Source organism: Nomascus leucogenys, chromosome 6 (assembly GCF_006542625.1).
Source record: "Nomascus leucogenys isolate Asia chromosome 6, Asia_NLE_v1, whole genome shotgun sequence".
NCBI lineage: Eukaryota > Metazoa > Chordata > Mammalia > Primates > Hylobatidae > Nomascus > Nomascus leucogenys.
The window spans coordinates 109,326,024-109,342,134 of record NC_044386.1 but is presented as its reverse complement, the minus strand read 5'-3'; the positions used below and the strand labels follow the sequence as shown (position 1 = coordinate 109,342,134).

Genomic DNA, 16,111 nt, shown 5'->3' with positions numbered 1-16,111 from the left:
TTCCTGGTTTCTAGGCTTGTGAAGCCAACTCTACCATCACTGCCAGGAATTCAGCTCTCCGCAGCAAGACCCACCCCGCCTTTCTTCTCCTTCCTCCACCCCTGCGCCCGAGTACTGAGAAGAATGAAGTGAGAGCACGGGCCCTCCTGGCACACTTCTGTGTCCTCTCCCAAAAAATCCAGCTCAGTTCTGTTCCCCAAAGCCTTCGGCACAATGCTGGTCACACAGCTGCACCCACCACTGCCGCCCCGTAAACAGCACTGATTAAATGAAACTGTCAAGTGAATTCACCATTTCCTTTCCTTTCCTTTATATCTACTTAACAGCATAGAGTTTGGTGTGACTGTACATCACTGCATGAGATTTTCCTATATTCTAGGTTTATTTTAGTTTTCACTTACTGAGTTTGAAACATCACAAATAGAAAATCATATGAAATTTTGTCTGTAAGTTCCAAAAGCAGGTCAGCAGATCAAAAGAAGTACAAATAAATCACATATCTCTATGTCCATTTCTGCTAGATAGACTAAGTCTCTAACCTGATTCAAAGTCAGGTTTAACTCTAACTTGGCCAATTTCTGGAGAAAATGCTCAGAACACCCTGCAATGGGACTGAATTACAGGTTGTTTTTGTTGTTATTTCATTAAACTGAACCTTATTGATGCTTTCATAAACACCTACAATGATGTTTCCAAATGCTGACTGCAGAGATGTTTCTAGTTTCCAACTCATTTATTTGTATTGCCTCCTTTCATCAGATAAATGAAGATTTTGAGGCCAAAGGAGAATTGCAAGGAAGAAAAATCCTGAAAACTTTTCAAACATTTCAGAATGCACACTCCCTTTGAAGAGTAAAAAAGGATATTTGTCGCCCTGGCTTGTCCCCAGACCTTCGGTGGAGGGGGTGGAAGCGGTTCCTGGATGGCCTCTCCACTAGCCCGTGATGGCGGGTTCCCCGAACATTATCAGCTTGGTGAAATGACGGCTGCGGAGAGAAGGGAAGAAGAGTTGGCCTCCAACCATGAAATTGACACTCACCCCCAAGAACAACTGATAACAATAGCAGATGAAAGGACTGATTTTACAGTTTTACTTATTATACATTAGTGGGCGTTGGGGTCAAGGTAAATAAAGTAGTATATGGAACTATTTCTTTATAATAACCATAAAATAATGACAATCTGTAGTGTGTTAAGAGGAAAGCTGAAAGAATAATAAAAGTTGTCATGCAACTGGGGGAGGAGAATCAGAAGACGGTGAATTCATATACTAAATCCCAGAAAACCAGAAAGGACACTTTGAAATGTAAAAGAGGTATATTAAAGAAAGAAACTGGCAAGCCATGAGGCACCTATTTGTTCTGCACGGTGTCTTTTAAAATTTTTGATTGAATTCATAATGTTTGAAAATTCAGACTTGAGGATTCTAGGGAAAAGTCAGAATATTTTTTTTTTTTTGAGATGGAGTCTTGCTCTGTTGCCCAGGCTGGAGTGCAATGGTGTGATCTCAGCTCACTGCAACCTCCGCCTCCCAAGTTCAAGGGATTCTCCTGCCTCAGCCTCCCAAGTAGCTGGGATTACAGATGTGCGCCACCACGCCCAGCTAATTTTTGTATTTTTAGTAGAGACAGGGTTTCACCATGTTGGCCAGGCTGGTCTCAAACTCCTGACCTCAGGTGATCAGCCTGCCTCAGCCTTCCAAAGTGCTGGGATTACAGGCATATGAGCCACCGTGCCCAGCCATAAATCAAAATATCTTGGCCACAATGAACCACACCTCATCTCAAGCTGAAGTTGAGCATGGCTGCTCCCTGTAGATGGGACACCCACTCTCTTACTGTGAATCTTTACACACAAACCATTTCACTGACTCATCATTTTAGACATTCAGACTGTGTAACCCCTGAGTTAAAGAGGAAAAAAGGAATGCTATGTAAATACAAGTGGAAAACATACAAATCATCAGTCCCTAAATGGTACAAATGAAAGTAGAAACAGATTCTAGATAAATTCATGGTCAATAAATCCAAAATCCTTTTTAAAGAGATGCTTGGGGTACGTTCTTAACATTTTTGAGACTGGCATCACAAAGGGCAACCTTTTTGGTTGTCAAAAGCCAAATCCTAGGCTGGGCCAATAAATCTCACATAATGGGGCAACGTGTATACATTGTGCAATAGATGTGCTTGTGAAATATAGAAAACAGATTTTCTTCTCCCATCCCCTCCAGCATTAAGGTGTTACTGACAAAGAAAAATTGTATATATTTACACTGTACAACATGATGTTTTGATATATGTATACATAGCAAAATGATGAAATCAAGTTATTAACATATCCATCACCTCATATACTAATCATTTAAAACAGAGTTTTATGTCAATTGTCAGTTGAGTCACATATAAAATTGGTAGCTTACTGTGAAAGGAATCCTGTGACACAATATGTTTTTATAGGGGACTTCCTTCAGCTAAAAACTAAGTTTTCTTTGTTAAACATGGATTTTCTCATTTTGGTTTTGGGAATTACTCCTTTTTCTCCCAAGTGGACTCATAAAATCTCTGGGCCAAATTAGTCTAACAGTTCCAATCTATTTTTATAATCCAAATCTATAAACTCACAAAATAAAGTTATCTTACCAAGGAAAAACTTCTGGGCTGGAAGAAAAATAGCCACTATGATATAGGGAAGCTAGATTTATCTCAGACAATGGAATACTCTATTCTAGAGAATAATATATTGAAATACCTGAAAAATAATGGGACAAACTGACATCAGGTGCTTCTTGGCAAGATGCAATGAGGACACAGGATCTCTTTTTTTTTGAGACAGCGTCTCACTTCGTTGCCCAGGCTGGAGTGCAGTGGCACAATCTTGGCTCACTGCAACCTCCACTTCCCAGGCTCAGCCTCCTGAGTAACTGGGACTACAGTGCATGCCAACATGCTGGCTAAATTTTTATTTTTTTGTAGAGACAAGGTCTCGCCATGTTGGCCAGACTGGTCTTGAACTCCTGACCTCAAGTTATCTACCCACCTTGGCCTCTCAAAGTATTGGGATTACATGCCTGAGCCACTGCACAATTATCGCCAAACTGGGCTCCTGAAGGCCAGTCCAGAAGGTGGGGAGAAGGGTCTTTAGAAGGCATTCCCAAAAGCAGAGAGTTCCTGAAATGTCTTTTAGACTTCCAATTAAATTTTCTAGCTGGGTGCAGTGGCTCCTGTCTAGAGTCCCAGCACTTTGGGAGGCGGAGGTGGGAGAATTGCTTGAGGCCAGGAGTTTTGAGACCAGCCTGGGAAACATAGTAAGACCCTGTCTCTACAAGAAATACAAAAATTAGCTCTACAAACAAACAAATTAGCTAGGCATGGTGGTACATGCCTACAGTCCCAGCACTTTGGGAGCATGAGGTGGGAGGACCACTTGAGGCCAGGAGTTCAAGACCAGCCTGGGTAACATTGCAAGCCCTCACTTCTACAAAACAAATTAAAAAAAAAAAAAATAGTGGGCCGTGGTGGTGCCCACCTGTCATCCTAGCTACTGGGGAGGCTGAGGCAGGAGGATCACTTGAACCCAGGTGTTCGAGGCTGCAGTGAACTATGATCACACCACCACACTCCAGCCTGGGCAACAAAGCAAGACCTTGTCTCTAAAACAAAAAGCAAAACAAAACAAAAGCTTATATTTTCGATTTAACAGCTGCCTCTTTTTGCATTAACCCTGCTGCTGGCCCAAATCCTGTATTACTGCTGATATTCAGTTGTGGGGTGTTAATCTCTGCTTACATTTGATATTTTCTTCTTTTCCTCACTGTGGCCTAATCTCAACTCTCTGCCCCTGCAGTATCTGATCTTACTCCAAACTATATTTGGCTTAACCTTCTCAATTACTTCTCAAAGATCTGCCTTCCTCATCAAATGAACAGCCGTTCAGTCAGGGAAGCCGGAAACTGAAGGAGGTTTAAGGATGAAGTCTGGGCCGGGTGCAGTGGCTCACACCTGTAATCCCAGCACTTTGGGAGGCTGAGGTAGGCGGATCATTTGAGGTCAGGAATTTTAGACCTGCCTGGGCAACGTGGCAAAACCCTGCCTCTACTAAAAATATAAAAATTAGCCAGGCATGGTGGCACTAGAATCACTTGAACTCAGGCGGCAGAGGTTACAGTGAGCCAAGATCATGCCACTGCACTCCAGCCTGGGTGACAAAGAAATACTACGTGCCACTCAAAAGGCCAAGCACTTCACTTTTTCTACTCCTTTTCAAGTTTTATCCATGTAAGTTCTTACATGGTTATATCTGCAGAGTACATACAGTATTTTCTTTTATTTATTATTATTATTATTTTTGAGACGGAGTCTTGCTGCGTCACCCAGGCTGGAGTGAAGTGGTGTGATCTCGGCTCACTGCAGCCTCCACCTCCCTGGTTCAAGCAATTCCCCTGCCTCAGCCTCCCCAGTAGCTGGGATTACAGGCACATGCCACCACTCTCAGCTAATTTTTTTGTATTTTTAGTAGAGACGGGGATTCACCATGTTGGCCAGACTGGTGTCGAACTCCTGACCTCAGGCAATCCGCCCGCCTCGGCCTCCCAAAGTAATGGGATTACAGGTGTGAGCCACTGTATCCAGCCTATTTAATTTTTTTCAGATGGAGTCTCTCTCTGTTGCCCAGGATGGAGTGTGGTGGTGCAATCTTGGCTCACTGCAACCTCCACCTCCTGGGTTCAAGTGATTCTCCTGCCTTAGCTTCCTGAGTAGCTGGGATTACAGGCGCATGCCACCACACCAGGCCAATTTTTGTATTTTTAGTAGAGACGGGGTTTCACCATGTTGGCCACAATGGTCTTGAACTCCTGACCTCAAGTGATCCGCCTGTCTCGACCTCCCAAAGTACTGGGATTACAGGCATGAGCAACTGCACCCGGCCAGTAATTTAAACATTTCACATTGCCATTCAAAGAATATATCATTTGGGCTGGTTGTAGTGGCTCACGCCTATAATCCTAGCACTATGGGAGGCCGAGGGGGAGGGTCACTTGAGGCCCGGAGTTTGAGTCCATCCTGGACAACACAGTGAGACCCTGTCTCTACAAAAATTTTTGTTAAATTAGCTGGTGTGGTGATGTGCACCTGTAGTGCTAGCTACTCAGGAGGCTGAGGCTCAGGATGCCTTGACCCCAGGAATTTCAGGCTACAGTGAGCTATGATTGTGCCACTGTACTCCAGCCTGGGTGACAGAACAAGACCCTGTCTCTTAAAAATAACAACAGGCTGGGCGCAGTGGCTCACGCCTGTAATCCCAGCACTTTGGGAGGCCTACACAGGTGGATCATGAGGTCAGGAGTTCAAGACCAGCCTGGCCAACATGGTGAAACCCCATCTCTATTAAAAATACAAAAATTAGCCGGGCATGGTGGCGCATGCCTGTAATCCTAGCTACTCAGGAGGCTGAGGCAGAAGAATCGCTTGAACCCGGGAGGCGGAGGTTGTAGTGAGCGGAGATTGCGCCACTGCACTCCAGCCTGGGTGACAGAGTGAGACTCTGTCTCAGAAAACAAATAAAAATAAAAATAACAACGACAACAACAACAAAACCCCAAAAACACATATGATTCAGAGTCAAAGAAACAGTTCAAGTTCAGGATGTTCCACTTATTAACAAGTTACTTCATCTTCCTTATCTAAAAAGTGGAAATGATAACAACTTCCACAGGCTTGTTGAGAAGACAAAATGATGTTACGTATGTAAGAGCTGCTTGTCCCAGGGATACCCGGACATTGGAAAGGAGGATGAGTGTCTGTCTGCATGGTGGAACACTGGGAAGCATCTTGTCAAAGGTGGGGCTGACCTGCAGAGTCCTTTTGTGGTCAAGAGTAGCAGCATCACTATTAGGGACTGCCCCAGCATTCTGAGCCTCCCACAGTGCTCCCCAAGGGTCCTACAGCTCAGGCACCATCTGTTGCCATTCCAAGTCACCTCTGACGTCACCCAGCTGCAGCCTGGGATGAATGGCTAAAAAAAGTTGACTGGCCCATGTGACTTGCTTTGGCCAATGGCTTATGAGCAAATGTGATGTTCATATTGTTCAAACAGAAACTCTCGTACTCTTTTCCTTCTGCCATGAGACTATCATGTCTTAAGTAGGGGATGCTCCCTCAGCCTCAGTTGCAGATGGAGAAGATACACAGAGGAGAGACGTAGAAGGTATTCCAGCACCACTGACAAGTAATATGAGTGAAAAATAAATGTTTGTTGAGAGTCTGAGTTTTTGGATTGTTACTAAAGCAAAGCTGGCTAATATGGTAGTGATGGCAGAGAGAGACTGAATGAAAGAGTCCCATTTTTCTTACCTTTTTTTTTTTGAGACACAGTTGCATGTCACCCAGGCTGCAGTGCAGTGGCGTGATCTCAGCTCACTGTAACCTTTGCCTCCCAAGTTCGAGCAATTCTGCCTCAGCTCAGCCTCTTGAGTAGCTAGGATTACAGGCATGTGCCACCACGCCTGGCTAATTTTTTTATTTTTTTATTTTTATATGTTTAGTAGAGATGGTTTTGCCATGTCGCCCAGGCTGGTCTCGATCTCCTGGCCTCAAGTGATCCTCCCACCTCGGCCTCCCAAAGTGCTGGGATCACAGGCGTGAGCCACTGTGCCTGGGCCCATTTTCTTGAAGAACAAGGGAGGTGTAAGTCAAAAGAACCTGCAAATGGGAGCCAGGCATAGTGGCTCAGGGCTGTAATCCCAGCACTTTGGGAGGCTGATATGAGTGGATCATTTGAGCTCACGAGTTTGAAACTAGCTTTGGCAATATGGCAAAACCCCATCTTTACAAAAAATACAAAAATTTGTCAGGTGTGGTGGTTCACGCTTGTAGTCCCAGCTACTTGGGAGGCTGAGGCAGGTGGAACACTTGAGCCTGGGAGGCAGAGGTTGCAGTGAACTGAGATCCTGCCACTGCACTCCAGACTGGGTGACAGAGGGGAGACCTTGTCTCTAGTAAATAAGTACAGAAAGCAAGCAAGAAAGAAATGAACATGTAAATGGGAATCTACGTGTTTTAAGGAGGGCCCTAGGCTCAGGATCTGAAAAGCACTCTCCTGTTTCAGAACATGGGACCTAGACATCAAATGAGGAAGAGAGGGCTTCTGTGCCTCCATACAGAAATGCTTCTCCACATCAGTGTCTGGGATCCAGTGCTAGATAGACCGGGGAGGGGAGTGACATGGCTAATGCTAACAGCAGAACTCTTTCTGTAATGAAACAGGACACGTGAATCTTCCAAAAGAAGCAGAGTTGTGGATTTCCGGGTAGAAGTTTAGAGCTAATGGCAGACAGTACCATACTCCCAGAGTACTTCCCCAAGGGACCTAGAGCTCAGTTAGATGAGATATCAGTTACGTGTAGGTGCACACCTACCTATCACATAGCATCTGAAAGCTGCAGCCTGGGATGAATGGCTGAAAAGCTGCAACTAGATTTCGTCACCTAGGGGGGAAATTATTTCCTCTAATTTAGACACTATTGGTCTATCAATGTGACCTACATTTGCATTAACTGTTTGGGTAGATGTATGATACTGTTGGCATATCATTATGTTTGTGGTTAATTAGAAACCCCAGATCTTACTTGACTGGTAAACCATAAGCAGATTCCTACATAAGCCCACGCTAAGTTAGGAAATGAGCTGAAGTCCAAGAATTGGAGAGTTGTTGTTTATTATCAACTAGGAAGATTATCATTATTAAAAGTATATATGGTACAGTATATTCTTTATGTGTGAACAATCAAGACATACGTTTTTCTTCTGCAGCTAAGTAGAAAAATAAATTCTAGCTTATAGTTGTATTTTTATACAAAGTTATTAAAAACAGGAGAAATGTAATTTCCAAATACCTTGAAGTGAAATATGTGTTTCTAAATGCTAATGGTATGCCCAAATACATCCTGTAAGAAGTTCTACAGGGCCAGGCACAGTGGCTCATGCCTATAACTCCAGCACTTTGGGAGGCCAAGGTGGGTGATCATGAGGTTAGGAGTTCGAGACCAGCCATGGCCAACATTGTGAAACTCCGTCTCTACTAAAAACACAAAAATTACCTGGGCATGGTAGTGAGTGTCCGTAGTGCCAGCTACCGGGAGGCTAAGGCAGGAGAATTGCTTGAACCCAGGGGGCAGAGGTTGCAGTGAGCTGAGATTGCACCACTGCATTCCAGCCTGGGCGACAAAGCGAGACTCCATCTCAAAAAAAAAAAAAAAGAAGAAGTTCTACCAAGTTTTAAAAAATATATTAAAAACATGCAGAAAACCAGGATTACGCATATAAATGGTTAATACTTTGAAAAAGTATTGATCCAGAATACCACAACCTCAGCATCTTTACAAAGGGGTGCCTAATCAATATTCTCAAACAGAAGCAATTCTACATAAGACAACTCTTAGTAGCTTCAATGACAGACCTCATGATGACTCGTGATCAAGAAAAAAAGTGATAAAACTCCTGAAAGAGCAACACATATTTTCCTGGAATACCATTGTCAACACTGGGAATGTGTACTGGCATGAAGCTTCAATATTACAGAGGACTGCACCGGAATGTGATGTCACCATTATTTTATGCTATAAGGACAATGTGCTACAGGAGTCATTTATGCGGCAATTTCAACCATCTCAGCGGTGAGCCAGAAAGCAAAGAACCCCAGAGGACAGCAGTTAGAAAGGAACCCCTCCAGTTCTCCATTACATCCCACCCAGGTCTAACAAACTGAGGCACCTCATTTTCCAGCTTGCAGCAGGTGAAAATAAGGTGGGGATAGACAAAGGAAGGGAACTGGAGTTGCTGGCTTAGCAGAGAAAGCAACACAAGTAAAAGCAAGAGGGAGTGGAATTCTGTTCTTTCCTTCTACAGATGGGAAACCAAGATCCAGAGAGCTGAAGTGATTTTTCTCAAGATCACAGAGCTAGTTTGTAGCAGCCTAAAAACTTAAACTCAGGATCCCGAGCCTCATTCAGTATTCTCTTCACCTCACCGCTTTGCCTCCTTTGCTATATAGCCTACATAAAATCAATTCTTTTTGAGACTTCACACAGATTTGTAATGATATATATAGAAGTAAAAAAAAAAAAAAAAAAAAAAAAACTATTAAATTTTCCAGACTGGGCACCATGGCTCATGCCTGTAATCCCAGTACTTTGGGAGCTCATGGTGGGAGGACTGCTTGAGCCCAGGAGTTTGAGACCAGCCTGGGCAGCATAGGCAGACTTTGTCTCTGCGAAGAATTGAAAAACTAGCTAGGCACAGTGGCACACACCTGTAGTCCCAGCTACTTGGGAGGCTGAGGTGGGAAGATCCCTTGAGCACAGGAGGTGGAGGCTGCAGTGAGCTATGATCATACCACTGCACTCCAGCCTGGGGCACACAGTGAGACCTTGTTGTTTAAAAAAAGAAAAATGAAAAAGAAATTCTCCAGATAAACTGTATTACGTTCTTCTAAATCCACTGAAGATTTAAGATTCAATTACAGGATAATAGCCTTGCTAAGATACCTGATTATGATGCAATATAAACGGCACACTTACAAATTGACATTGGCTCCAGTAGTCTCATTTGGAGTAAGTATCTAACTTAATATTATGTAAATGGTTAGCTAAAAGTCACAAAGCTATTCATTGACGATAATGCTTCCTCTGATAGAATTAAAATGCTACCCCAACCCTTCTTAATTCCTCTGTATACTTGGGTTTGTATCTGTTTCCAACACAGCTTGGGTAGGGGAGGAGACTGGTTGGAAATGTAGCTGGTAGTAGAGACACTAGATAGGGTAGTTAATGCTTGGCTCTAATGGCATCCTTAAACTCTTCATTTAGCTCTACTGGGCCTCCAGCTTGCCCATGATGCTGCTTGGTTCTTCTTTAGTTTACTTCTTTAGTTCTTGACAAATCCGTGACAGATTGGCCACCAGTACTAAATAAATTTCTGTTAGTGTCCAGTCTGGGCAACATAATGAGACCACAAATCTTTTAAAAAAAATTCCACTGGGGGCCGGGCACGGTGGCTCACGCCTGTAATCCCAGCACTTTGGGAGGCCGAGGTGGGCGGATCACCTGAGGTCAGGAGTTCGAGACCAGCCTGACCAATATGGTGAAACCCTGTGTCTACTAAAAATACAAAATTAGCCAAGCATGGTGGTACATGCCTGTAATCCCAGCTACTGGGGAGGCTGAGGCAGGAGAATTGTTTGAATCCAGGAGGCGGAGGGTGTAGGGAGCTGAGATCGTGCCACTGCATTCCAGCCTGGGCAACAGGAACAAAACCCCATCTCAAAAAAAAAAAAAAAAAAATGCATTGGAGAAGAGTGGAAATTTAACAAGTTTAGGAAGTAAGGCAGGTTCCTGAAGCTTGCAGGGCTCTTTATTTATATGTGGACTGAAGCTAATGGAAGATGTTATAGCCTCCCTCTTTTAAAAAGGACAAGTCTAAATAACAAAGGAACAACTGTGCCTCTCTTGGGAACCCAGCTGGAGATCAATCTAGGCACTGCCAGCACCTCCTTTGATTCTCCTTTGACAAGTGGGGGAGTCGTGAAGGCCTGCCCACAACAAAGGGGCTGCTATTAATTCACACTGCCTTGGGGTTAAATGGATCATTTAAGTCTACCTTACAAACTAAGCGGAATAAAAAAGGATGTCATACTTGGTTAAATACCCTATTATAACATCATTAAAAAAAAAAAGAAAAGAAAAGAGAAACTTAAAGAGAAGTTCAAAATGTATAACAAATCTCCAGCGTCAGACCTGCCAGCACCCAGCCAGCCTCTCTGACAGCAGCCCCCAACACTCTTCCTTTGCCCTCTGCAGTGCTTAGGTATGCCAGCAGGCAGGGGCTTCCATTCACAAAACTCCTGTGAGGCTCCCAGCTGTTCTGGGTTTTGGGAGCCTTTTCCCCCAGCAGCCTTCCAGCACTACACTATCTTTGGGGCTAGTCTATTCCAGTCTCGCAGAAGTGATTGGACTTTCAGAGCTCTTGAACCACCTAGATGGGTTTTTTGTTTGTTTTTAACCTGAAGGCTATGCTTTTTTTGACCAGCTGATTTGGGGATCCAATCTTCTCCAAAGGACCAAATAAGTCTTGCTGTGAGGAATGAAAAGAAGAGATGAAGAGCAGAGCAAACCAGAGAAGGCGCCAGCACCCAACCTTCTGATTTAGGATCTGGCCTATCACCATGTCTGTGGCCCTTGTGTTGCCCCTTCCTAGTCTGTATTTTTAAATGAAAGATAAAAGGGAAGTAAAGTTAACAGATAAACTAAGTTAAAAGGTGACTCCAGAAAATGATAGAGATAAAACAGTTTTGGGGTTGTTTTGTTTTGTTTTTAGCAGGTAAAGTCAAAATCAGACCAATCAAAATGATCACAGAGGGCCAGGCAAAATAATCTCTCAAAATAAGAAATAATGGCTGCATGTGGTGGTGGCTCACACGTGTAATCCCAGCACTTTGGGAGGCCGAGGTGGGAGGATCGCTTGAGCTCAAGAGTACAAGGCCAGCCTGGGCAACATAATGAACCCCCATCTCTAAAAAAAAAGAAGAAGAAGAAATAACGACAATGCATAAAACATGCCCAGAGTTCATGCTGGGGGATCCTGCTCAAGAAAAGGCGGAGAATAAGGTCTATGTCTCAGGCAGGGCTTCTCACCTGGAGAAGGTGGATGACGTTCATTCCCTGACCCTGATGGAGCAGGCTGTAAGCAGTGAGACCTCTGATCCCTCCCCCAGCATCTTCCCTCCAGCATTTGCGCAGTGCCAGCCACACAGTGGGCTCCAACACATGTTTGCTGAATTACATAATGTTTCTAAATGATTTGGCTCCAAAGAGGAATGTGTACCCCCCGGGGGATTTACAGGATGCACATAGGGTACGGGGAAAATATTATAAGTTCTGTTTCCACTTAGCTTTCTATTTTTTTGTGTACTTAATATTAACAATACAGTGTTATATGTACACAATTTAAAAAACAAAGAACATACCCAAATTGGGGATATAAAACTCTTTTTACTAGTAGGCCCCATAATCAAAAAGTTTAAATGCAAAGTGTTGATAATTATTAAAAACTGGTGAGGGCTATATGGGAGCTTCTTATTCTACTCCTACTTTTCTGCACAGCTACAAATTTCCACGATCAAATGAAGAATTTCAGCTTCAAGTTCTCAGGGATGGCATGGCAGGGTGAATGCAGACCCAAGCCTCTAAAGGCATTTTACTGTCTTTCCAGGGAGCGCCACCCAAGCCTCCACAGAAGTAGAAGTTTTAAACTGCCTGTTCCCATCCCTGCCTCCCTACTTGGTGTGATATCTTTGGTGGTGAGCGAGGCCTTCCATTGAGTGTAGTTCTCCTTTTAACTTTAATGCTAATAGGACAATGACTAGAGAAGTATGTTCTGGGTAAATCAGGTTTGCCCATTTATCTCCTCCAGAGGAAGCTGATTTGCTTCTTATGGTAATAGAAAGGAACTGCACAAGGGAAGAACTGGCTTTTGAACAACTAAGACTTGAGCAGTGACAGGAGTCTGGCCTAGTGGCTGGTGAGGCAACTGGCCAAAGGCACCCTTGGAGGCCAGAAGGGTCAGGTAGGCACTTCAGGCCAAGTAGGAAAGGAGTCAAACTGCCTGAGCCTCTGTTCATGCCACACCAGCCTCTTCTTGCCGTAGGAAACATATGTAAAAGACAGGCACCTGCCAGCCTGCCTACTCCCTCCTTTCACCCCCCACTGCATTCTGAATCACACCAGATCCACTGCTGTGATCCAACTTGGTAGGACACTTCACTGAGTTTAGAAGAGATTGCAATTTGGAATTAAAAGAGAAAAAACAAAGGGGAGGGGACAGATGAAACAAGAGTGGCAAAATGTTGAAAAATATTCAATCCGGTGATGAGTCTATGGGGGTTCTTTATTCTACTTTGGGGAAGATTTTACATTTCCAAATAACAAGTTTAATTTTTTAATTAAAATTATGATACTGTCATAAATTAAAGGTGCCTTTTCAGTTTTAACTCAATAACTTCTACATATATGCCAAAAGAAGAGATGAAGGCTGTGTTTTCTACCATACAGCCAGCAAACAAAACAAAACAAAACAAAACAACCTTTTTTTCACACTATTGGTAACTTTAAAGGACCAAATAAGCGTACGATGTCACCAAGGAACTACGAAAGTATAAGAGAAAACATGTCTGGAAAGAATAAAATGCTCTGGAATATTTAGTTATATATAGCACATGGTAATTCTAAATAAAGCATATTGAGTTTTTAAAAAAACTTACATCCTGTTTTTGATTTAAAAGAGCATAGGGTACTTTTCCTCATCTGGCCACTAGCTCATGAAAAGACACACACAGTGTCCTTGTCCTGTTCTGTCTGGACTCATAAGCCACAGAGTTTGGAATGATCTTCCGGGCCAGCCAACGCAACTAGACAGCATCCTCACCAAAGGCCATCTAGCCGCCACCAGACCCCTCTGAAGATGGGAACGGAGTACTTTCCCAGGCAGGCCACTCCTTTCTCATCCAGCCATGCTTCTGGTATGTTCTCCCTTAGGCTGAGCTGTAAAGTGTTCCTAAGCATTCACTATCTCTTGGGAGAATCTGCCCAGATGAGAGGATGCTAAAAATTCATCATGGTTTAAACAGCAGAAAAACACAAAAATAAATTTTTTTTTTTTAATTCATCATGGTAAGAACTTTAGTCTCCATGACGAACCAAGCTACCAGAAATGGAAGAACTGGTCCCTGAAACCAGATTCTCCATTTAATCTCAGTTAAAGCAATAACTGGATCTGGGTGCTTGTTTGGAGACTGAGTTGGTCTGGCATTCCTTTTGTCAAACAAACAGAAAAACCAGTGGGCCGGGTGCAGTGGCTCACGCCTGTAATCACAGCACTTCGGGAGGCTGAGACGGGTGGATCACCTGGGGTCAGGAGTTTAAGACCAGCCTGGCCAAATGGCGAAACCCCATCTCTACTAAAAATATAAAAACTAGCTGGGTGTGGTCATGCATGTGCCTGTAATCCCAGCTACTCTGGAAGCTAAGGCAGGAGAATCGCTTGAACCCGGGAGGCAGAGGTGCAGTAAGCCGAGATCACGCCACTGCACTCCAGTCTGGGTGACAGAACGAGCAAGACTCGTCTCAGAAAAAAAAAAAAAAAGAAGAAGAAGAAAAACCAGCGGGACTGACACTAAGGAAGCCTGTTCTTCGTATCTGCAAGTCCGCACTGTTGCCTACAGACGGGAGGGAAAACTAACCACTGTGTGAGCCTTAGGAGTTACTGAGGAGTAAAGGTCATAATGCTATCCTCTCCTGGCTCCTGGCTTCAGTGCTGAACCTTTGAGAACCCAGACAAGGGAACAGTGATTAACCAGCTTCCTCAGTCTCCAGAAGAATAACATATATAGTTCATTTGAGGATTTATGGGAACTCAGATTAGGCATAGTCCTAACTAAACTGGAGAGTCTCTACCTGGTACCCTAAAAAATAAATAAGGAGAAATATTTATTAGTGAATGTGATTATTTTTGTGGAATTTCAAAGTTTTGAAGTATTTCCTCTTTTTGTATTTCCTCTGATGTTCCTGAGTGGGGGTGTGCAATCAGTATATAATATAAAACGAGAGATTAAAAGTAAAATACATGGCTGGGCAGGTGGCTCATGCCTGTAATCCCAGCACTTTGGGAGGCCGAGGCAGGTGGATCACCTGAGGTCAGGAGTTCAAGACCAGCCTGGCAAACATGGTGAAACCCTGTCTCTACTGAAAATACAAAAATTAGCTGGGCATGGTAGCAGGCGCCTGTGCTCCAGCTACTGGGGAGGCTGAAGCAGGACAACTGCTTAAACCCAGGAGGCAGAGGTTGCAATGAGCCAAGATTGTGCCATTGCACTCCAGCCTGGGCGACAGAGCAAGGCTCTGTCTAAAAAAAAAAAAAGGAAAATACGTTTAATCCATGTAATCATTCAGACACTTGCTCTAAAATCACAATGAAACTTACAGAGAAATGCTAAAGAATTTTTTCCCAGGGGAAAGGGACAGCCAGCACGAGGCTTTTGCCTATGACACAATAATTACTACCCCATTTCCTCTTTCCTTCCCTATAAACCAGCCTTAGAGCCCACTCGGTCAAGCTATAGTGGATAGGGCCAGGATGTTCCAGGCCATGGTCCTCTTCCTTGACCCAAGAACCAGGACTGTCCACTTCCCCAAGGCTGTTGGTCCCCAGTGGGGAAGAGTGGAGCACAGCTGTCCCTCGGTACGCAGGGGGATTGGTTCCAGGGCCCCCTACAGACACCAAAATCTATGCATACTCAAATCCCTGATATAAAAGGGCATAGTATTTGTATGTAACCTACAAACATCCTTCCATATACTATAAATCACCTCTAAATTATTTATAATACCTAATACAAAGCAAATGCTATGTAAATAGTTGTCATACTGTATTGTTTAGGGGATACTGACAAAGAAAAAACATATTTAGTAAGGATGTAATTTTTTTCTAACATTTTTAATCTGTAATTGGTTGAATCTACATATGCAAAACCCTCAGATAACGGAGGGCCAACTGTACAGGCAAAGATCCACACCTCAGAGGCACACAGCAAGATTTAGCTTCTTAGACACAGAACAGACAGATTACAGACACTTAGAATCATTAGTAAATAAGAAAATTCAGGCCCTGTTATAATCATTACTTTTAAAGATAGCTAAACAGCTTACATCACACTATTTAAATAAGTAATATATTGTCATTCTCAACAAATACACAATATGACAGTGGAGAGTGAAAAGGCATCCTCAATTCTTGTTCCCCTTCGACCCAGTTCCCACCTCACAATGGATAACCAGATTTTTTTGCTTGTGAGTCCTTCGAAATAGTGATTATGCATATACAGTAAATAAGAATACATATTACTTCTGCTCTTTATTATACATATGTGTATAATATAACGATATATATATGCATTTATAATTTACCATCTTTACCTTTTTTTTTTTTTGAGATGGAGTCTCGCTCTGTTGCCCAGCCTGGAGTGCAATGGCACGATCTCAGCTTACCATACCTTCTGTCTCCCA

General features: G+C 43.3%; 1 protein-coding gene across 4 annotated transcripts in view; it reads right to left on the bottom strand.

The window, feature by feature from the left end:
* Nucleotides 1-16,111, bottom strand: part of CRTC3 (CREB regulated transcription coactivator 3) — a 117,055-nt gene that overhangs the window by 50,670 nt on the left and 50,274 nt on the right. For all 4 annotated transcript variants that reach the window (XM_030815029.1, XM_030815026.1, XM_030815027.1 and 1 more), the window contains exon 3: nt 867-986. In XM_030815029.1, coding sequence (XP_030670889.1) covers nt 867-986 — 120 coding nt within the window. The remainder of the gene's footprint in view (nt 1-866; nt 987-16,111) is intronic.